Source organism: Cottoperca gobio, chromosome 11 (assembly GCF_900634415.1).
Source record: "Cottoperca gobio chromosome 11, fCotGob3.1, whole genome shotgun sequence".
NCBI classification, from domain to species: Eukaryota; Metazoa; Chordata; class Actinopteri; order Perciformes; family Bovichtidae; genus Cottoperca; species Cottoperca gobio.
In genome coordinates this window covers 358,999-381,997 of record NC_041365.1, presented here as the reverse complement: position 1 = coordinate 381,997, position 22,999 = coordinate 358,999, and the positions used below count along the sequence as shown (strand labels likewise).

The 22,999-nt window shown below is 41.2% G+C and overlaps 1 protein-coding gene across 1 annotated transcript; it reads right to left on the bottom strand.

Annotated features, from left to right (window-relative positions):
* Positions 1 to 374: 374 nt before the first annotated feature.
* LOC115015670 (hippocalcin-like protein 4) lies at positions 375 to 21,583 on the bottom strand. Its single transcript, XM_029443174.1, has 4 exons — positions 21,415 to 21,583; positions 6,870 to 7,045; positions 6,037 to 6,252; positions 375 to 5,508 (listed from the first exon to the last, which is right to left on the bottom strand). The coding sequence occupies exons 2-4, from the start codon at positions 7,029 to 7,031 to the stop codon at positions 5,311 to 5,313; spliced, it is 576 nt and encodes a 191-aa protein (XP_029299034.1). The 5' UTR covers positions 7,032 to 7,045; positions 21,415 to 21,583; the 3' UTR covers positions 375 to 5,310.
* Positions 21,584 to 22,999: the final 1,416 nt, after the last annotated feature.

The following is a 22,999-nucleotide window of genomic DNA, read 5'->3' as shown; positions in this document are numbered from 1 at the left end:
AGTCACCTCATTGCTGTCCAGCTGAGAGTCACTTCATTTCTGCAGCCATTAAAATTCACTGTAAATTATCAGTGTGTCTGTGTGTGTGTGTGTGTGTGTGTAAAGTTGGCGTTTATGTGCTCGTCTCCCTGCCTTGTGGCCTGCGTATTGTTACCATGACAACAGCATTAATGGTGACATAACTGCAGCAGTGTGACATCATTGCTAGACGGTGACTCATACTCCTGGCTCACTGCTGCTGTGTGTGTGTGTGTGTGTGTGTGTGTGTGTGTGTGTGTGCGTGTGTGTGCGTGTGTGTGTGTGTGTGTGTGTGTGTGTGTTTAAATGTGCTTAAGTGTGTTTGGAGGAAACTCAAAGCAAGACGACAACAACTCTCGACATTCATGTGTTTTATTTCTATGTAACAAAAATAATTACATCGTCTTTGTTCTAGGAGCTTAACAATATTGAAAACAAAAAGAAAAACAAAAGCAAAAATCATCAGACGGGACAAGTAGACATTTTACAAGAACATTATAGAGAAATGTTGAAGAATATAATTAAATTGCACAACCGAGCACATATGATCACCCTTTCAAAATAAAATCACATGTTCATATTCATGTCACACAGCTCAGTGTGTGTCCAGAACCTTCTGGTGAACTGATCAACACAGCATCACTCCACCTGATACACTGCAATCATATTTCAGTTCTCGCACGCCATCCTTGGCACATTAAAATCTACACATTAAATATTGAACTTTGTCTAAGCAGTTTTGAATTGGACGGTGTGTGTGAAAAAACATCAGACGAGAAAGCGATCAAAATAACAAAAATATAATAATTTGCGTCTGCGTTCTCGGGGAGGAAAGTCAAAGTGGCTCTCACGCGCTGAACCGGTGATAATTATGATGGTCAGAATGTAATCAGCGGAGGAGCTCCACACATCGTGAAGCCACTTTGTGAGCCAATCTGATCCAATCAAGCTGTTTCACTGCATAACACTCAACTAATCCAGGAGGCTGTACAGGCGACTGTGTGTTCACTGTGACTTTCATCTGGTTGTGTTATGTAACCCACGTAATCATGAGACGGGTGACGTAGTATGAGGAGGTCGGGGTGGACGCACTTCCCCACAAGAGAAGCTGTTTGTGTCCCGCGTAAAACCGAAAGGCAACGTGTGTTATTTCTTACGTTACGCACGTAGTTATTTCAACCGAAACCCCGATCTTCTCCTAAACCTAACGACGTGGTGTTGTGCAGACTCACTCTCCGCTCCTGTTGAAACGTGACACAATAACTCCCCGTATAGTACACCAAGCGTTGATTGAGGATACGTTGCGTCACCTTCTAAATGAGTTATAATTAGAATTATATATTTGCACATGCAGCCTTTTCATATTAATACATTGAACAGAAATGTCATATTTGAATTAAGTTTTGACGTGGTGTTGTTGCGCCCTCTTCTTCTGCAAAGGTGTAATGGTTTGTCCAACTTGAGAATCGGAGCCACAAACTGCTTATCTCGATAGACCTCTCCTAATAATCCATAGTGGCTGGAAACAAGCTTTTATTCGCATTTTCTTTCCCGCTTATTTCACTCGAAATTCGGTTAAAATTCGCGCCACATTTGGAAGGAAACCTGGCTACTGTTCATTGCTTGATTTCTCCTTCACCTAAAAGATCTTCATTCCATAAAATCGATATAAATCAATAAAAGATGTAATTATCTCACTCCACTTTCAGACGTCTGCACTTTAAAGAAAGAAAAGACGTCATATAACATTGTGGGTTTTGATCTTGAGCCATTAATTATGAACAGAGGGCAGCTGTAGCGTTGTTGTGAGACATTATACCTCCGTCCACGAGGTGGCACTGTGACACAGGACAGTGTTTGTATCACTCCACCTGCCAACAACTTCTCAACACAACCTGTGATTTGGTGAAACATCTACGTGAGTATTACTTGTAGAACCGCAACATTAGGCTACAGCGAACGAAACGACACGTCCCGAAGTGGAGACAGTACAAACCGGAAACCAGCGGACCACGAAAGCAAGTGTGAGTTAATAATACTTAGTGCGTCGGTGGAGGGTTTACAAAGTTAAACTACACTGAGGCCTCTCTTGTTACACAAATGATACAAATACAAAACACATGCGAACACTCACTGCCACTGTCCCGACACGCAGCACACACTGAGCTTTCACAAGCACTCACACAAGTTCACTCTTTCTCTCACACACACACAGTAGCTGTGTCATCATATGAAAGTAGGTCTAAGCTAGTGGTACATTTACATATTATACTGGTTTATATTCAGAAATACGATTACAGTCGTATCATAATGTACATGTAGTTTTATCATTACATTATCGAACAGAGGAGGCCGTTTCTTTAGCTTTAGGGAGGGAGCATGTTCATTGGCTGGCTGAGAAGCAGCAGATGAATCTGATTCGCCGACAGGAGGGAAGTCAAATGTTTTTGCTGCAATGCAGAGATGAGGGACATTTCTGACTGATCCACAAGGAGAAACGTAAAGGTCTCACCCGATGAGTCGGAATTATTAATACAGGGCTCGTGAAAGTCAGTAAAAAGTATTTTTAGAGTTGTGGGTGACCTGTGTATTTGTTTCTGTAAGCTTTCACGATTGAAGCAACATCCACAGTAACTAATAGTGATAACAATAGTGTGTCGCTCGTTCACTTGGGCGGTGTGTTCAGACCAAACAACGCAAAACTGATTTTCAGCTCATGTGAATCCGCTGGCGTGTTTTTTGGAGTGATTCACGACAGCCAATGGGAGTAGCCAATTCCTTCCACGGGGGAAGAGGTGCTGACCTCCATAGATCGGTTACCACATACCTTCGCAATGTTTATTTCCACCGCTGCTGCTGCCCTGTACCTGTGAACACCACTGCCTTCACACAGCAAACAACGTAGATGTTGTGATTAAGCTACAAGCTAGCAGTTACTAACAGCATTACACTTGTTTTAGTTATCTGCCATTGTTTACATTCACAAACAGGTGAGACCATTTACACACACACACACACACACACGCGCGCGCAAAAAAAGCACCCAGACTTCCTCTTTAACCTTTTGCTCTTTTTCAAATTGATTTTACATCCGAGCTGAGTTCAGAAAAGTTCCTCTCCCTCCACCGATTATCAAAGCGCTTCCTCTCTGACATTTAGGGAGGAAGAAGACAGAAAGGGGGTCGAGCAGGATATTGGGAGAGGAAGAGGAGAGACGGTCATTTCATGTGCAACAACAATGAATCATGGAGGCAGGTTTGACCTTTCCGTTTCTGTCATTCGGCCTAATTACTGTCCTGATGATCCCGACTCGACGCTGTTCTATCGGCTCCTATATCTGCGTCTGCTTAAATCACGTCATGTGTCCGACTGACACGATTTCCAGAGTTCAGTTTTACAACTGTTTTTAAAACTGCAACAGATTTTAGAAGTCAAAAAGCTTTACAAACTTAGCTTAGTCGTCAAAATGAAAGGATGTAAAGACATTTGTAATCATTGAAACTAAGTTTTGAGAGGTTTTAAAGCCACAGTGTGTAATATTTACACATTTCGATGTCCACCAGTGTCTAAAAAGACAAACTGAGATACAGTAATGCACTGAAAACACAGTCTGTGCCAGTTTTCAACATTTTATGTCTGCAAACAAAAACTCATGCCTGCAGAAGAATCTGAAATGATTATAATCACAAAGTTCGAGCTTTAATTATGACGAGCTGATGTAGAGATTTCATGTCATTCTTTTTGTAAAATAAGTAATTATTATATACTTTTAATAATGTCAAATGTTAATTTCCTGTTGCCCGCTGAAACTGCAGCTGGCATTCAAATAAAGCTAAAGTAATGCCAAAGAGAGACAACATGCAGACAACATGTTCAGTGCTGGGGAAGGTCAGATTACATGATGTGTAGGATGAGGCTTTATCCTAAACCTAATTACATGTCCTTTTAATAAAACACATGTAATCATTTTGATAAGATATTGATTTTGTTAGCACGTGTAGAAAAGCTTGAGGACACATCAGTATGCCTCAGCACGCTGCTGGAGGCAGCCGTCTGAGACATTCATCACCCGCCTCACACTCCGATCGCAGCACGCCGTCCACACGCGTCCATGCTTTCTGTAAGTGCCACGCAGCTGCTTGTGGATTTGATTGTTTAGGAACAGATTAATTAAACTGCACGCACATTTAAACAGAGGGGCAGTTTGATCTGCGTTAATGAAGTCTATTTTGCCGGTAAAATGTCCACACACACACACATTCTCATGTACTCACACACACACACGTGGACGCCATAACACAAACTCACTGTGTCGTTCATTAATATAATTCTCTCTCTATCAGCACAACATTTGCTTCTTTCTTGTCGCCCTTTGTTGGTTTAATGCCATTCCTTTTATCAAACTGTCCCACGGTGCACAGCATCCAAACACTGCTGGGATTTCAAATGAGTATTCTGGATGCCATTATAATAATTAGCTTTTTTGACAAGCGTTCGCTTAGAAGAACGATATCGCTCTCATATGTGTACGGTAAGTATGAAGAACAGGAAACTATTAGCTTAGTTTAGCTTAGCATAAAGAGTGGGAACAGGGAAACAGGGAGCAAAACTCTTGACTTCAACTTGACGTTTTTACAGTTCGGAACATAGAACATGTTAATTAATGAGTTTTAGGGATGTTGGGAGGCAGATCTCTTTACCCCTGAACACAGCCAGGCTAGCAGTCTCCCTGTTGTCAGTCTCATGCTAAGCCGAGCTAAGCTAACTGTCTGCTGGCTGTCGCTTCACATTAAAACAATACGATAGTCCCATCAATCCTCTCATCTAACTCTCAGAAAGAAAGCGAATGAGTTTTGCAAATATTTCTTTTAGGATTAAGATCTTTTAAAAAAAGGGTTTCCCAACCATTCACTATCATACAAATAGGACATTTGGGGAAATGTGCAAGTGCTGGGGGAATTTTCCTCTTTTCACAGATTTCATCAGATTTGGATTTGTAAAGACCAAAAGCTAGACCGAAGTGGAGGTGCTGCAGGAGTGCACTGCACAGTGGGACGGCCTGAAATTAAAGATTGGCATCAATCCAAGGTCCGCTGTGCTCCAAACACGGCTCTTTGCCAGTCATCGCTGCCTCAAAAAAAGGAAAAGAGCTCCTCTACCTCCTCCTGCTCCTCCCCAAACTGCGTCCCTCCCTTTCTTCCCAAGCCCCTCTCTTCTCTCATCCTCCTTCCTTCTCCTTAACAGTTCAACTCTTTCCCCTCCCTCCCTCTGTTTCTCCACCTATCCCTCTCCCTACTTCTGCATGTCACACTGCAGCAGTAGGACGATGGAGGGGTCAGACTTTGCTGCCTCTTTAAACTCGTCCAGGCTGATCTCATCATTGTGGTCCTTGTCCATCTTGGAGAAGATCTTGTCCACGCGCTGCTGCGGGGTCAGCCCATCCTCGTTCATACGCATCATGATCACAGTGCCGACCATCTTGTAGATGGCCTGCAGAGAGGGAGAGGAAAATAAATGTTAGATTTCTCCTATAAGAATGGATGAATTACTGAATGGGCTTACAGTGTCAGGCCCCCCTGGCCTTTACCTACAAAATGTCATTTAAAGAGACACGTACCAACTATGAAGAGACTCAAAATGACCATGAAGAAAAAACTCACGACGACTAGGAAAAATGGCAAAACAACCACAAAGACAAAATCTCAAAATGACCAGAGAGATGCAAAATGACTACAAAGAGATGCAAAATGACCTGAAAGAGATGCAAAATGACCTGAAAGAGATGCAAAATGACCAGAAAGAGATGCAAAATTACTACAAAAAGGGGTGAAACAACCACAGATAAAAAAGAACTACAAGAAGACCAACACAAAGTGACACAAAACACCTACAAAGAGACAAAAGAGGCTACAACAAAAAGAGGCTTAAGTTGGCGGTGGGGCCTTTTGCATTGTCTCCAAAATCAGAATCCTAAATAAAAACATCCTCAGACGCACACTAACTTCCTCACAAACGTACCTCGATGATCTCCAGCATCTCCATGCGTGTGATCTTTCCATCTCCGTCCAGATCATACATGTTGAAGGCCCAGTTGAGTTTCTGCTCGAAGCTGCCCCTGGAGGTGATGGACAGGGCGCAGATGAACTCTCTGAAGTCGATGGTCCCATCGCCGTTTTTGTCGAATGTCCGAAACGCATGCTGGGCGAACTTTGAGGCATCACCATATGGGAAAAACTGGAGAGTGGAACATTTGAAAAAAGGGGACAAATGATGCATCAGTGGTTTGTGCATCACTTCATCGAAAGACTCTGTTTAGTTGCATAATGGTGGATGCAGTGTTTTTGTAGCTTGTTCCATAGTACGGACTAAAAGTCAGGATATAACTATTACTTTTTTATCTGTCTCTTGAGAGCCCCGAAATGCATTGAATGCATTATAACCTGTGTAATGTTTTTTACCATTTTCTGCTTTTCCGCACACATCTGCATTAGCCTACTTTTTTCAAGTTTTGTTTCTGAATGTTCTGAAGGAGTTTCAGGCATCAACAGAGTGGCTGTTTATTCCCCACAGGACCATTAGTAAGCCATGGTAACATAAGCTTTTTACGTAACAATCCAACAACACTCTGAATCATTTAAAAGGTAACTTTTTTTCGGTTTATATAACTAGGAAAAAAAAAACAATAAGAACAATTTCCACTTCAGGCAATAGCTTTGAAAAACACTGTGTTACCCCACAAAAAGTAGACCCTCCTTATGACTGCATTAATACATTGCTATGATTTCACTTCCTATGCTTCTTACCCATTTTCACCTCCCTCCCCTGCCCCCTGCCCTCCGCCTCGCCCTCACCTTAACATAGAGCTGCTGAAACTCCTCCAGGTTGAGGATGCCAGTGGGACAGTCTTTGAGGAAGCCTTTGTACCACTGCTTGAGCTCTGCCTCGTTGAATTCGGTGTTCTTGGTCAGGTCATCCAGAACCTCCGGAGCCAGCTTGCTGTTGTGTTTCCCCATGATACTTCACCTCTCTGAGGGGATGGGGGCAGAGAGAGAGAGAGAGAGGAGAGAGAGGAGAGAGAGAGAGAGAGAGAGAGAGAGAGAGAGAGAGAGAGAGAGAGAGAGAGAGAGAGAGAGAGAGAGAGAGAGAGAGAGAGAGAGAGAGAGAGAGAGAGTGAACAAACCACAGCAACAGCAGGAACACCCCTGTGTAGTTAAAACAGCACAGGTCTCAAGTGGGACGGATGCAAACAAGCACCGACCTGCACAGAGATACACTCAGAGGACAGCTGCAATGTCTTTATGTGGCTTTGTGTGTCAAAATATAGAAGTACTAAACAGTTAACACACATATAGACTACAACAGAGTTTCTGTATCTGCAGAGACCTCTGCATGTATTTTCTTATTTTGCTGTGTTCTGAGCGTTTGTGGGCGACAACTTCTATAAAAAACATGGAGAACAGGTGGCAGATTGTAAACCCGCATCCAAGAGGAAGCTACTAAAAAACTAAAGTGCCAAAATAACTTATTTGTGCCTTAAGGATAATATCGGTGTACCCCAGGGTTCCAAATTAGGCCCATTTACAGTTTAGTGTCCATATAAATTACTTGCATTTAGCTTTTCCTGAACACAAATGTATGGAGATGACGCAGTTTTGTATAATTGTGAAAGTAGGAAACCAGAAATGACATTAAATAGATGCTGTGTCAAATATATCCGACTGGTTAACTGCCTCCTTGTTGCATCTAAACATTAGTAAACGCTCTACATGTTTTTGCTAGTAAATGGGGAGAAAATACAAAACAATTGGTAATTTTATCTTGGAGTTGTTTTTGCAGGCCTTATCCACCACTATATGCTACACAACTGTACATGGATACAATGCTTCTCTCACTCTTACCTCCATCAATAGACAAACTCCTAGCCCAACTACTACCACCACTGTCAAGAGTTGTGTGCCTTATATCTAACGTTCTACGTGGATGGCACCGCCTCCTTTCAGCCGCTTTGTCAAACTCATGGACAGAAAACATTGGCAGATGAGAGGAGACTCTATTAATCCATTTGGATGCAGCCAAATTGGACAATCAGTGTTTTCTGTGGAAGCAGCAAACCTCTGGTACTCTGCCTGTTGAAATAACTCCAAGTTGAATTGGTAAATGTTTATCAAGCTTGGAATATGGATAAAATGTGTGTTGTTTAATGTGCATTCTCTACTATAAATATGAAACTGAATCTACACTGGAATCATCTGAAATATGTTTGTGCGGTTCAGATGAATACAGAAAACAATGTTCATGATATAAAAGCTCTTTCCATTTCTATATTGACTCCTATTATATTACCTCGATAATCACCTTGTGTGATTAAAGAGCGTGATAGCATCACCGCTATTTTGGCCATAAAATGGGCCATTACTCTGCCTGGCTCCTCAGCGCACACATATCCACATGGCTGAGGACCACCACAGTGTTTTCATGACGCCATCCCTGACTCATAGCCATGTCTGACAGCTTTCGCACTTTGACACCGAGGAGCAGCCGAGCAAAGCGAACACAAATCCTCCTAAATTGCAGAGGAAGTGTAGGGACAGTTTAGAGGCTGAAATATCATCCTGTCGTGCTTTATGCCGAGTGAGTCATGTAGAAAGAAAACGGCAAGTCACTGGAAACTGGACGAAGACAGGAGGCAAAAGATTAGAGGAAGAAGCTTTTGTCTCTCCTACAGTGGAATCGAGGACATTCCAGCTGTAACTTGATTTGAAAAGGTCACCTGTGATCTTATCGAGTTTAAACACAAGAATGAGTGTTTCTCTCTTCGCAGAGATTCCTCTTACAGTCGTTAGAGAAAAGAAAAGAATGTTTTCTGTCCAGGCAGAAAAGGAAATGTGCCTGGATTATATAAAAGCAGGTGCAATCAAAGGCTTTTCACTGACTGGGTCAGCTGGGTATCTGTTCACTGAAGACCTGCACAATTCAAACATCTTTGACTTTTTTCATTCATTGCTAAAATAGCGTCCACTTTATAACAGGACCCAGGATGTGTCAACAATAAAAGAGCAATTGTGAGTGCTCCATTTATGGCAGAATCACCTGTAGAGTCATTTCCCCCTGAGAGGCAGGAGGTCCCTTTAGAAGGATCATCATTACAGTTGAGGTATTCCTCTCTTAACTGTGTATGACTCTCTACCTCGAGCAGCAGACATTTAGAATAAAAGTTTAACTATCCCTAAATCAATGATAGTGTCACGGATCAACAAATACACACACCACAAGCGTACCAACGTGTGCCACAAGCGGTGGGTTTATTTTGGCTCGTACCCTCCTGAACACACACACACACACACACACACAGATTCCTCAGAGTTGCAGCGTCGTGTCATGCCTCTGACTGAGGCAGATGAGATTGTATCCCTCTGTTAGGGAAGCAAATGTAGCAGATAATGGAGTTTCCTGTGGAAGCCAGCGATAGGCGTGACCAGCCGGGCGAGCAAACACACTGGAAACTTATCCCATCTGAAAGAATCAAAATAAACACTGCTCATGTCGGCCAAACAGGCAACCCGTAGGTTAGCTCCCAGGTCTAACACAGTCTTCCAGTCAGCTGCTCAGGTCTCCGCCAGCTCATCTTACTGAGGCAGAAATCCAATGTAGGAGACTATTCAGGTGTGGGAAGTTATCTGGAGTTAACCCTGGGGGTTTCTTTTTCTTGGGTTAGCAGAATACAGATTAATTTGCCATTTTCTCATTGTGCCTGCCGTCGAGAGGGTGATGTTTATTTGAGTGCATTAACACATGCTGGTACCAGCTGTAAGGCTTTGTAGGCGGGGTTGAGAATAGGGATGTCAACTTTCTTTGCTTTTTATAAAAAAAGATTAATTCGTGAAAAAAAAGCAACAGAAGCATCGCCAGAAAAATGGCACCAATCGTGGATAAGATCAATGCAGCTGTAGGTTCTATTGGCTTAGAACAGACAGTAACTCTTCAATCTACAGTAATGAATATCTTTATAATCCAAAAACAGGATCAAACGACTAACACGTGCAATGTGAAAGAGGTAAATCGAAGAAATATACAGTTCATCTAAGAACCCAAAGAGAATTATCACCCATTTCTGCGAGTCTCCTCAGGTTTACAGAACCTTTTAGCCCCTTTCAGTTCATTGTTTTGGTCTTGCCACTTTACTGTTTTGGTTCACTCTCAGCGGTCTCGTCAACCTCATTTTCAACAGAAAAAGCTGGTAAACCCGCTGCACACTGGCTGCGCAGCACCAAACAGCAGACACACAAAGTCAGTGACTCGCTGCTGAACAGCCAACAAAGGATCGAATCCTAGGGGAAACCATGTATGCTTTCGCATTCAAAGTCACTCCCTCTGGTGCTGATAGGAAATAGCTTTATTCCCTAAATGCTGCAATTTCCTTTCCTTAAAATATATTATTGAGCCCTGAATGGCAGCTCTGCACATCCCGCCAAAGGGATCAATTGGCCTGGCAACATGCTGTTGTGCATAATGACGTCTGTTCACGTCAACACGCGGCGGAGGTACAAGCACACTAAACATGCCCGCCTCAATCAGGGACAACCAGGACATATTACTTCCATCACACACACACAGTCTCTTATACATATACACCTATACATCCCATGTAAAAGATTATATAGGAGGAGAAAGGACAAAGTGATAAAAGATCAAGAGGCTGTGTGAGTAGGAAAAATACGGCAGAGAGGAAAACTTCTCACCTCTGTGGGAGAAGACAAATAGACCGACGGGGAGAAGAGAGACGTGGAGTGAAAAGGCGATGAAGATGGAAGGACGGAGGAAGATGGGAGGCAGCAGGCAGATACGCAGAGCTTGTAGAAAATTGTCCCAACAGTTTTTCAAAAGAGTAAGACATGCATCTTATTGAGTCTGAAGGGGCCTTAACTCATGTTCATTCCAGCTGTCAGACAGAGAGTAAACACAAAGTCTAATCTAAGTTGTGTGTGTGTGTGTGTGTGTGTGTGTGTGTGTGTGTGTGTGTGTGTGTGTGTGTGTGTGTGTGTGTGTGTGTGTGTGTGTGTGTGTGTGTGTTAGGCGGATGTATGTCACAAAGGCAGTGGTTTGTCTCATAGTGTCATCTGAAGACAAATACCACAAGAAAAGGAGGAATAGTTTAATTTCACTCCCTTCAAATGAGCAGGATATGTATACAATGACAGTAATCTTGTTATTGCAAGGTGATGTGTTAGGTAAACTTTTTTTATTCAGGTCATCTGCGTCACACCAACAGACTCACTAACACAACAACAGAGTGTGGTTGTAATGTTAGTGTATCCAGCATCCAACAGCAAAAGTGAATAAACTACGGCTTGTTCAGCAGAGCCATAAAGTCCCGCTGTTTGTTTGTTCATCCGAAGTTTATTAATCTTGAACATGTCGAAACAACTTCAACAATGCTCGTGCTTGAGTCCCCAACAATACAACCGTCAAATTGTTTGGATGAACGGTTCTCAAGATATGTGAAGGACATACCAACATACCGACAGACAGAGATTCCAGAAATGAAGAAAACAACTTAAATAAAGCTGACAATCAGGATATGAACTCAAATCACGCTAGAATGACCCTTTACTCCTTTTTTATAATAAAAGGATTTTTCTCTCCGGACACTCACAGTACGAGGCAACACGAGAAACAAAACAAGGTTGAAAAGCAGTCGTTATTACGAGGCTCAGGCACTCTGGCTTTAACTGAACAGCCCAGAGGGGGAAGTGTGTTGGTGTCCTGCGACTGAAAATGATTAGCTGGCAAAAGCTGTAATTGAGTTGGAAAGAGAGCAAAAAATGACCCATACAATAGTCATTTCCTGTGTGTGTGTGTGTGTGTGTGTGTGTGTGTGTGTGTGTGTGTGTGTGTGTGTGTGCGTGTGTTGTGTGTTTGCAATGGCAATAACCTTTGTCAGAGTGGAAAAAGTACAATGGACTGCAGCAGCAATCGGAGAACAATCAATACGATAGATGAGTGTGTGTGTGTGTGTGTGTGTGTGTGTGTGTGTGTGTGTGTGTGTGTGTGTGTGTGTGTGTGTGTGTGTGTGTGTGTGTGTGTGTGTGTTGTGTGTGCAAGAGAGAGATAAATAATAGAGTATAGAAATCCGATGGAAGGCCAGTGTATTGATATGCGGATGATAAACCACACCCTGAACAGTCTTAATGGCCGCTCACCAAACCATCAAAAGTGAAATAGAACCATTTGTTGTCTTGACAACAGTTGCCCAGCTCACTGCCAAACAGCCGCCCGGCAGCAGATGATGCTTTCGGCCAATCGAAACAGTCCATCTGCCAACTGGACCAGAGCAGTTGGCTCACTGATGGGCTTGATGTGGGGGTTTTATTTAAAATCTAAATGTTGGCCAGTGTCTTCCACATCCCCCATGATGCTCTCTGTTTAATTAGATATGTATTGTGTAATTGGTTGTTAACTCATAATATAATAATATAGATATAATATACTGAATAATAATGTTCTGTATGGATCGATGGTGTACTTTTCTTTTTAGTGCTCTAACAGACTGTTAGACTGTCTGACTGTAGTATTCATAGTAATAGTATTATATTGTGAAGATATGATCGCATCATGCCATTCAAATTCAGATTAAAGATGAGAAATAAGAAAATTAGGTGTTCAACGTTAATTACAAGATAATATATAACTATAAAGACAATATGTAACAATATATAACTATAAAGACAATGTATAACTATAAAGACAATATATAACTATAAAGACAATGTATAACTATAAAGACAATATATAACTATAAAGACAATGTATAACTATAAAGACAATATATAACTATAAAGACAATGTATAACTATAAAGACAATATATAACTATAAAGACAATATATAACTATAAAGACAATGTATAACTATAAAGATAATGTATAACTATAAAGACAATATATAACTATAAAGACAATATATAACTATAAAGACAATGTATAACTATAAAGACAATATATATAATTTAAAGACAATATATAACTATAAAGACAATGTATAACTATAAAGACAATATATATAATTTAAAGACAATATATAACTATAAAGACAATGTATAACTATAAAGACAATGTATAACTATAAAGACAATATATAACTATAAAGACAATAAACAAATTCAAATATCAGAGATTTTGCCATTTTTATTTCCAAAGAATCTCTTCGTCACAGTCAGCTTCTCTCCTTACCTGCTGCACCTCAGTACTTTCCCCCTCACCTGACCCCACCTCCACCTGACCCCGCCTCCACCTGACCCTGCCTCCACCTGACCCCACTCCCACCTCCCCCTGTTCCACCTGACCCTGCCTCCACCTGACCCCACTCCCACCTGACCTGCCTCCACCTGACCCCACTCCCACCTCACCCTGCCTCCACCTCACCCTGCCTCCACCTGACCCCGCCTCCACCTCACCCTGCCTCCACCTGACCCCGCCTCCACCTCACCCTGTTTCCCACCTCACCCCGCCTCCACCTGACCCCGCCTCCACCTCACCCTGCCTCCCACCTCACCCCGCCTCCACCTCACCCTGCCTCCACCTGACCCCGCCTCCACCTCACCCAACTCCCACCTCACCCTACTCCCACCCCACCTCACCCCACTCCCACCTCACCAGCTCACCTGGGCTCCAGCTGCATCTCGTCTCTAATCAAGCCGGTATTTAAGCCTCTCCTGCTCACACTTAACACCGCCTTGAGAGGGTCATTTTCAAATAGACTTGACTTGCCCTCACAGACTGGAGACGTACTTGGTCTTACCCTAAAACACTTAAACACTTCGTCTAATAGTTTTAAGCCTTGTGAGAAAAGCTGAACATCAACAAGCAGCTTCATTTTGGTATGTGACGTATATGATGATGTACAAAGTGTCTCATTCACTTTCAATGTCATCTGTTGGTTTAACCTAGAAACAATTTACTAAATCCCTATCAATCCAAAATTACATTTGGGCTACTATAATAGATTTGTATTGCTAAGTACAACAATAGTAATTGTGTTATCATGGTTTAATAACGTCCAAACATCCTATTGGTCTTCATGAACAGTGAAAACCTTGTTAACATGCAGTGAAGACGGATGCTTATGTAAGTATTTACAGAGTTATGAAACAGCATGTTGGTGCGGAGGTGTTTCTTCCCATCAGTATGATCTCCACTTTATTATAATCTGCATACATCACTCTGATGACTGGAGCTGGAAGGATGCATCGCTATAGAAACGCAGCTCACCTCGCTGTAGTTCAGACTCTAATTTAAGACCAGGCAGCATGTCGAGCCTGGGGAGGAACACGGGGAACAAAACGGCTCTGTGCGTGCGCCCCTATGAGTCATTCTCTCGTCTAACCTTTATCTCCCATATCTCAAAAGTGTCATTCATTCACCTCCGGTATTTATGTATTGCCATAATTGTTACACATTTACTGAAGTCTTGGTAACTCACGTCTGAATGCTGCTCTTTTTGTCGCCTATTGTTTCTGTCTGTGCCCTATCGAACCTGCACAGCCTTGTAAAATGTGGCAAATTATATTCCAGGGACACCTTCAAACTCAGGCAGAAGTTGAAAGATGCACACACACACACACACACACACACACACACACACAAATGCTCATAAGCACAAATGTACAAAAATGCACTTTCCTCTATTGCATAAGCCTTAGTTGACAGTTGTTTGGTAGTAAGGATTAAATGTTCAAGCGCCGGTCACAAACAGGCCCGAATATACCCACGTCCCATAAGCACAGACACACACACACACACACACACACACACACACACACACAGTAGCAGTGTGTTTATCATGCAGTGTGTCGACATCACTGTAAGAGAACAGGAGAGCAAATGCCTGCAGCAATTACCCGAGCTGCTCCTGTCCTTTCATCAACATCCTCTGACATTAACATGGACATATGAAGCTGCTGCTTGGTGGCCAATCAAAATCCAACAACCTGCAGAATAAAGTCCGAACATCGTGTTCATAGCTGCTAAGTGCATCATTTTAACTTAAATTAATCACTTGCCTTTCAGACACTGCCAATAACTTCGTAGCACCGTCTGTAATGCATGCAAATATACATTAGGCTGGATATGGAATAAGCACTTAAGAGCTTTGTTACATAAGGTAGTCAGTTTGTTATATTGCAGTAGACATATTTAGAGATCAAATAAACAATGTACAAACCTAAAGTATATTGTGTATGCAGGTTGAATGTTGAAAGAAGTGCACATAATATTGTCGTAAATAGATTAACAGTCTGTTTGTTTTTATCATTACAAACTGTTTGAAGATCATTTTCTTATTTGAATACTTGTGTGTTTTAGAGTCGACAACCTTCAGTTTATTTTGCTAATTTTGCCAGATTCTCTGCTGGTTTTCTGATGTGGAGTCGACAAACATTGGCCCTGAGTCCCTGACTTATTCTGAATTCCACTTTGAAATTGCAATTTACGTTTAGTAAAAGTAAAACACTTTCAGACGTAAAGATAGCTGCATCTGATGACTCATAACTTAGCCAACAGAGAGGCTCATCTTACGCATCTGATGCCAAACACAGTCACCAGTGAGTGCAGAGCTTTACGTCAGGGGAAATACAGGTATTCATGTCAAAGGTAATGGGGGGGGGGGGGAAGCTGGAGGCATCTTGCTCTCGACAAAGGAAGATATGCAAAAAAGGAGTGCACACAGCACACAATACAATCATAATTGGCTCCCATATAGCCTGCAGATAAGCCTGAGCTCACAACGTGTGTATGTGTGTGTGTGTGTGTGTGTGTGTGTGTGTGTGTGTGTGTGTGTGCGTGCGTGCGTGCGTGCGTTTGTGTGTGTGTGTGTGTGTGTGTGTGTGTGTGTTATCTGTTGCTGTCACTTTGCTTTGGAGGTTTTGTCTCCTTTGAAAAATTGCTTAATTCAGCTTTAAGAAGAAAACATACATAATTGCACAGGGAAATAATTAAGTCTTTAAACTTGTTCACATAGATGTAGATCTGTAGAACAAACTGCTTCACTTGTGTAAAACATTTTTTAATTAATCAAGAAAAAAGTACATCAAAGATTTCATATCTCTAGTGAATGCTTCTGTGAAGCAGCTGCAGGAGGGTTAGAGTTTGCATTAACTACATACAGACGTGCACACCTGTTGCTTCCTACCCCTCGTCATGCTTATGTTGACTTATTTTTTATTCCACCTTCAAAAAAACCCACTACAGCTACCTTTAGATTTCATACACAAGGAAACCCCACGGAGAAATGTATATTGACTTTAATATATCAAGTGTAACAGTCCTTATCTGTGTTATTGACTATATGACAGCCTTATAGACTCTATTCATCCACCACTTCTTCTAAACCGTTTATTATGCCCACAGGAGACTATCCCAGCATGCATTGGGATAAAGACAGGGAACAATCTGACAGGCTCTCACAAGGCTGACTCATACAGTTCAGACAGACCAACACATTCACACCTATGGACAATTTTAGTCTCACACGTTAGACGATGGGAGGAAACCAGAGCACCCAGACACAGATTTTAACCCATGCCCGTCTAACTGAACCACTGTGAGGTATTTTCTTGTGTTAAAGAAAAAGAAAAAGTGCATTTTGAAGTAGCAACATTAGAAAAGCTGTATTGAAAAGACAAAATTGGATAAAACTTCCTCAATTGCACAACGTGTCTGATTGTAGCAGCAGCAGGTGTGTGTGGGCCGATGAGGGCGATACTCGCTGACATGAAAGAACAATTCAAACTAATTCCTGAAGAGCTTTTTCAATGTTCGTAACCTTTTACTTCTTTTACTCTATTTCCTGGTGGTCCAGCTATGCATGAAGCAAAACCTATACTGCTTACTTAAGATGAAACTACACTTTGCATCGGAGCGAATACTAGCCAGTTGATAGAAACGCGTCTAAATCGCATTGTTTGCTTGGAAATTAATTGGCAACACAACAATTGTTGAGGAGAAAATGTACAGGACAAAGTATTTGATGATTTGCTTTGTGACAGAAGCCCGGGAGGAATGACGGCTCTCTCTCTCTCTGTACCGAGTTACAGAAGTCACTCACTATTGACGCTAACTACAAAGCTCACACCTCTTCACAAGATTGGTTGTTTCGGTGGCCTTAGGTCATCGTTATAACATCGCTGCATGAGGTCATTGTCATTCGGTTACTCAATGGTTGCTCACTCTTCAATCTAGTTACATGTGATCGTGTTATTGTCTGATTAGATTTTAATAAACTTCCTGAAGTCCAACACGTGAAATCTACCAGAGGTTATGTCATGTGGGTCGGAATAACAGCAGGGAAGTATAAATGATGGATAAACCATCCAATATTTCTTATAAATGTGACTAATAAATACCAAATTAATACTTTTTGTGTTAGTTCTGAGATCAGTTACATTTCCATTTACTGTATCTGTCACGGGAGGAGAGTCTATCAATGGTGTCCACTGATAACTGTGGGAGTTCATTAGTTATCCGCCAGTGATGCCAAAATCCTTCACTCAACATTCCTTTGTTGTTGCTCAACCATCAGCTGGTCCACGGGCTCACAGAGGCTGGTAGTGTGTGTCACACACACACATCCATCCTCATATTCCAACATCTGTCTCCCTGGGTAATAACGCATGTGACAGGAATGGACGAATCAATCAGTCAAGGGACACACACATGCAGAAACCCCCTGCACACACCAACACACGCACGGGCACACGCACACAATGAGCCGGTGAAGCGTGAGACAGATGCACAGTACACCTGGCCACAGGCTTACAGCTAAATGGAAGTGGTACAAAGGGATAGAAAGAGATACAGAAAGTGGAGGTTTGTGGGTGTCAAAGCATCTTTCATCTGCTGCAGAGAAACGAGAGTAGACTGGAAAAACATGCACATGCACAGACACGGACATCTTAGTGCAACATGTGGCTCCGAGCTGATATTATTGTACAACATATGGATCAATAAGTCTTTCCAGAGAAGAGGAAGTAGCTATAATCATGTTTTCACAGTCAGTGATCTGCCAGTCAGCTGTTATGTGTAACTGTAGCTTCTTTCCACCTCCCATTGTAAATAACAGGAAGCTGTGATTATATCTAACATCACTGCAAATACCAAGAAATCCAGATACTTCTCCGTTGGGGAATTACCTGTTGCTCGTCCTACAGTATGTGACGAAAACATAAATGATGTGTGTGTCTGTGGTGGATTGTTGTACAACACTTAATATCTGATGAGATGTATGAAGCATATTTACTGTTTTGAGATATCATGAATGAGTAAATAGCAATTGGTGTTTATATAAAGTAAAGGTCAATAAGAAAACACTCAAACATTAGTGAAAGCTTTGCGTTCTTTATTTGGATGTCATTGAGTGTCATTAGGGTTTTAAGGAGCTAACAATCAGGCCTGATTGTGCAGTAGTAGAATCCAAGATCAAAATATAAATGACAGGAAGCTCGAGCGCCAAAGATTTACCAAAGTGATTGACAGATCGTTTAATACATGGACCAATAATAAAATACAACAATCAAAGTGATTCATGTTTTTGAACGTGACAAACACACACATGTATATAAAGAAATGTATATATATATATAAAAACAAAATAAAATAATAATAATAATAATAATAATAATAATAATAATAAATAAAAATAAATACATTTTTATTTATTTATTTTTAAGTTAAAAAAGAAGAAAAAAAGTAAAATAAATAAAAACAAATAAAAACAAATAAAAACAAATAAAAACAAATAAAAATTAAAATAAATAATAATAAATAATAAATAAACAAAAATAAAAGTTTGTTGTATGTTGCACTTATATTGGTTTGGCTTATGTGTAGCTAATAGTTTAATTCATATTCTTTTCTTTCTGTATGTTGCACTTTTGTTTGGCTTATTTGAAGCTTTTGTTCTGCTCTTAAATGATTTCACCTATTCGAACATAATGTACCTGCAAGATTCTTGCTGTTCGGAGTTGTATCCTCATGATTGTTTGCACTTAAGTCGCTTTGGACAAAAGCGTCAGCTAAATGAACTGTAATGTAAAAGTGTAAAACTCAACCTCCACTCAATTTATATGCAGAAAACAATTATTAACAGGGAATTTAGAGGCAGTGAAATAGAAGATATCTAAATAGCACAACAGATCAGAATGTGATGTTTATGTTGAAGGAGGAGGTGGTACTAGCTTTAGGTGATACCTCCCTCACGGGACGCTCAGCACCACTTGAGACAGTCTGACTCTTGAGAACTATACACCATCTGCTGAGGGTGTAAAAGTGGGTTGAAGCAGAAGTAAAGCACAACAGAACCAACGGTATCTTTTGGCCTAATTAAAAGCCAAGACTCCAAACAATCTCACTGCAACAACACGGCATGATATCTGCTTTAGAGCTGCACGATATATCGTTTCAGCGTCAAATTACCTCTTTTTTTAAGATGTTTTCTAAAGTGTGTTAGCGACCTCCTTTGAGGAATGACTAAGTGTGTAGGTTGTGTGCATAACGTTAGTGAGCGTGAACGTGAATAAATGCCACAACTCCTCAAAACCTAAGACAAGCTCCCGTGTCTCACTTCCAACTTCGACCCAGGCTCACTGGATTCCTGCATCCCGTCTAGACGCCCCCCCTTCTTCACTCACAGATGAGCTACCTTATTTTAGGGTAGGCAACGTGCATTATTAATATCATGACGTGCTAGATGACTAACTTTAGCCTCCAATTGAGTAGTATATGAATATGATGGTGTCATGGTGAGGAGACCAGTGTATTAAGAGTACTAGTACCTTCTTATGTGTTTGCTTTAAATTAAAGAAAGGATGTTTTTCCACGTCGCAATATTTAACGCAGACATTTTATTTGTTGCAATTTCAGATTTTTCCAATCCCGTGCAGCCTTGATCTGTATTGATAGACTGTATCACCGAATGTTAACATAGATTTAAACTATTAAAATGTGTATCCTTCTGCTCTTCTTCAGTTAAAGGCTGGCAGCCAAAGGACTCCCGAGCTCAACTGAGCGACCAGCTGTCTGTCATAGATGTGCCCATCACTGCTGTGTTTGTGCATACGAACACAATCAATGAACATTATGTATAGACCCGACAAGGCATACAAATGTTTAGACACACAATGCAATAACCCATCTGCTATGACCCTTTGAAGCGCAGCCGCCTGAAGGCGACCAGTAATGTGGACGAGCTCACAAACAGCACATATTGGAAGCTGGTCCTATTGATTACGCAGGACCTGGTGTCATAAACAGAGGACTGGATTATGCAGATAGAATCAAACCACTTGGTCAGCCTGCTGTATTTCTCTGTCCGTCTCTGAAGTGACTTTGAAGCTGTTACATGCTCCTTTTGCAAACACGCTCACTAATTCTCGATCTATATGCCAAGGAGGTTATGTTTCCAGTTCAGATGGTTGGTTTGTTTGTGAGCAGGACTGCGGGGAAACTACAGGCCCGGTTTTTATTAAACTTAGGTCAAGAGAGAACCCATTAAAGCGGATACCAATCACGGGAGGGGAATATATGCATTCTTTTTTACATATGGAAGCGGCCTTGGTCTGCACTCTCCGAATGCCCTTCTAGTCATAGTTAGTACTACCAGCCACTCAGAAGGCTTTCACATCCTTCAACTGCATTCCTCCAGCACAGGCGTGCACAAATAAACACATATTTGATTCAATTCTCATGCTTATTGGTCTCATGTGCAGAGCAGAAAGCAAGAGTCCAGTTTCAGTGGTGCGACACACAGGTAGCATTCTTTTCTTCATCCATTGATTGCTCCCAGACCTTGAAAGACATTCTGGCGCTGACTTCCCTGGCTGCATTTTTTTCAGATCCGTGTGGAATAAAAACAGTTAATGCATCCATCCAGGATGTATAGCTTTCTCTACAAATGACTCACCATGTGTAACACATACCAGCATAACACAAGCATGATCATGTTTGCTGCCACCATTGCAGATATGGTCAACAAAGTGGTCCTTTTCTTTAAAACAGGAGAACATAGAGTAGGTTCAATTGACTCTACAGCCCTGAGTGTCCTTGTACAAGACATTGAAACCCCTTACTGCTAAATAAGATGGGTTAGTATAATTGAAACCTTGACTTGACTCATTTGTAGTGCATTATAAGTGTAACACTGAGAGGGTTTCGTGTCCCCCTTCCCGGTGAGACACCTCTGATAACATAATGTCCATGACTTCCTGTCTCATCACTTATTGTTTCTCTTAGTTAGATATTAAAGACAAGTAACAGAATATGTGACACATTGTAGACCAACACTTGTACACATTGACATGATGTTACAAAGAGAGCATTTACAAATGCAAAATATGTCCTCCACTTACCCTGTGATGTTTGGGAAGAAGAATGAGCTCCTGACAGCTACAAAATAAAAGCCTCTTCTTTGCTCTGCAGCTATTCTCGCGGCAGTGTTTTGGTCCCGAGCAGTTCCTCCCGCATGTAAAATAACCTTCGCGTTAACTCGCCTCTCTCTCTGGAAGAAGATGAATGAACCGCTGCGTCTCCCTTGCCAACACATTTGCATGGAGGCCGCCTCCCCCCGCCGACCATTAGCTGGGATGCTGTTTAAAGGTGGAACCTCTTCTTCTGATTCGACGGAGCGCCTTGTCAATAAAGAAGCCCGAGCTGCGTCCGCGCGCGCGTTCCTGTGTGTCCTCGCGTCCTCGCGTCCTCTCTGTGGCTGACCGCGCGCACTAGAGCGAGAGACTATATTTTAAAAAGCTAAAAGGGAAGTCAAACAGTGAAAAAATTTAAACACAGATTATAACTGCTCAGTATACGAGTTATTTATGTCGTTACCTTTCCTTCAAATGCACCTAATTTATACAAATTGAGCTTGTTTCTGCATCATGTATGGCTAACCCTTCTCCTGCTACGAGCTCCTGGTAAACTTGTTAAACACTAGTCACACAATACTAAAGACTTTTGTAGATGGCCATAGTCATTCTGAACAGGATAACATTGAACATTTCAGAAAACCTCTGAAGAAAAAACATGAGGACATTTAATTTAAGGGATTTTCCCTTAAATTGTCTTTAAAAACAACAAAGAACTGACAAAAAAAAGTATTCTAGTTTGACATGGTTAGTCAGGATTGGAGGATGACTACATTGAACAATTCAGCAAACATATTAAGGATTTTATTGTATTTGTTCTTATTGTTACACTTGGGTGTTTGAGCTTCACTGGGAATAATGTCTGTGCACAGTTTGACACTAGTTGGCAAACGCATCCTCCTTTAACCTTTAATCTTTTTAAGACACATTAACATGACAACTAGAGGGAGAAGGATGAGATGTGATATTAAGAATCTTTTATGAGGTGATTGAACTTTGCAAAAACTAAACTATTTTAAATGTAATTAATACATTTGGTGTCTAAATAATTTAGTTTTTTATCTCAGAAAGATCTTAAACAAATAAGAAAAACATTAATATAACAGATGATCCCAAACCTTTGAACGGCAGCACTATACGTGCCAGTCAGAGGCTCTTTGCTGTCTCTACTTTGTCTCTTAATGACACAAATGTCATTTTAAGAGAGTAATTGTGACTACAGAGAATTATGTTGTACCTTTTGTCTTATCCCATGAGGCCAGAGCCTTCAATAATGCCCTACATAGTTATGTAATGATGTCAACTGTAGTGCATATATTGATTCATTTTGTGCCGACATGGTTTACTCTCTGTTGTTGTTATTTGCTAAATCTATTGATTATAGCTTCCATTATCATGTTATCTGAGTTCATATAAGATAACTATTGTAACAATAAAGCAGATTTGATTTGGGTATGTGAGCTAAGTTCAACAGAACTTTGTTTGACTCAAATTTCCTGTATTATTTTGGCATTTCCTCTCCATGTATGTGCTGTTGATCTACTCTTTGTTCTCATAACCAACACTGAGATAA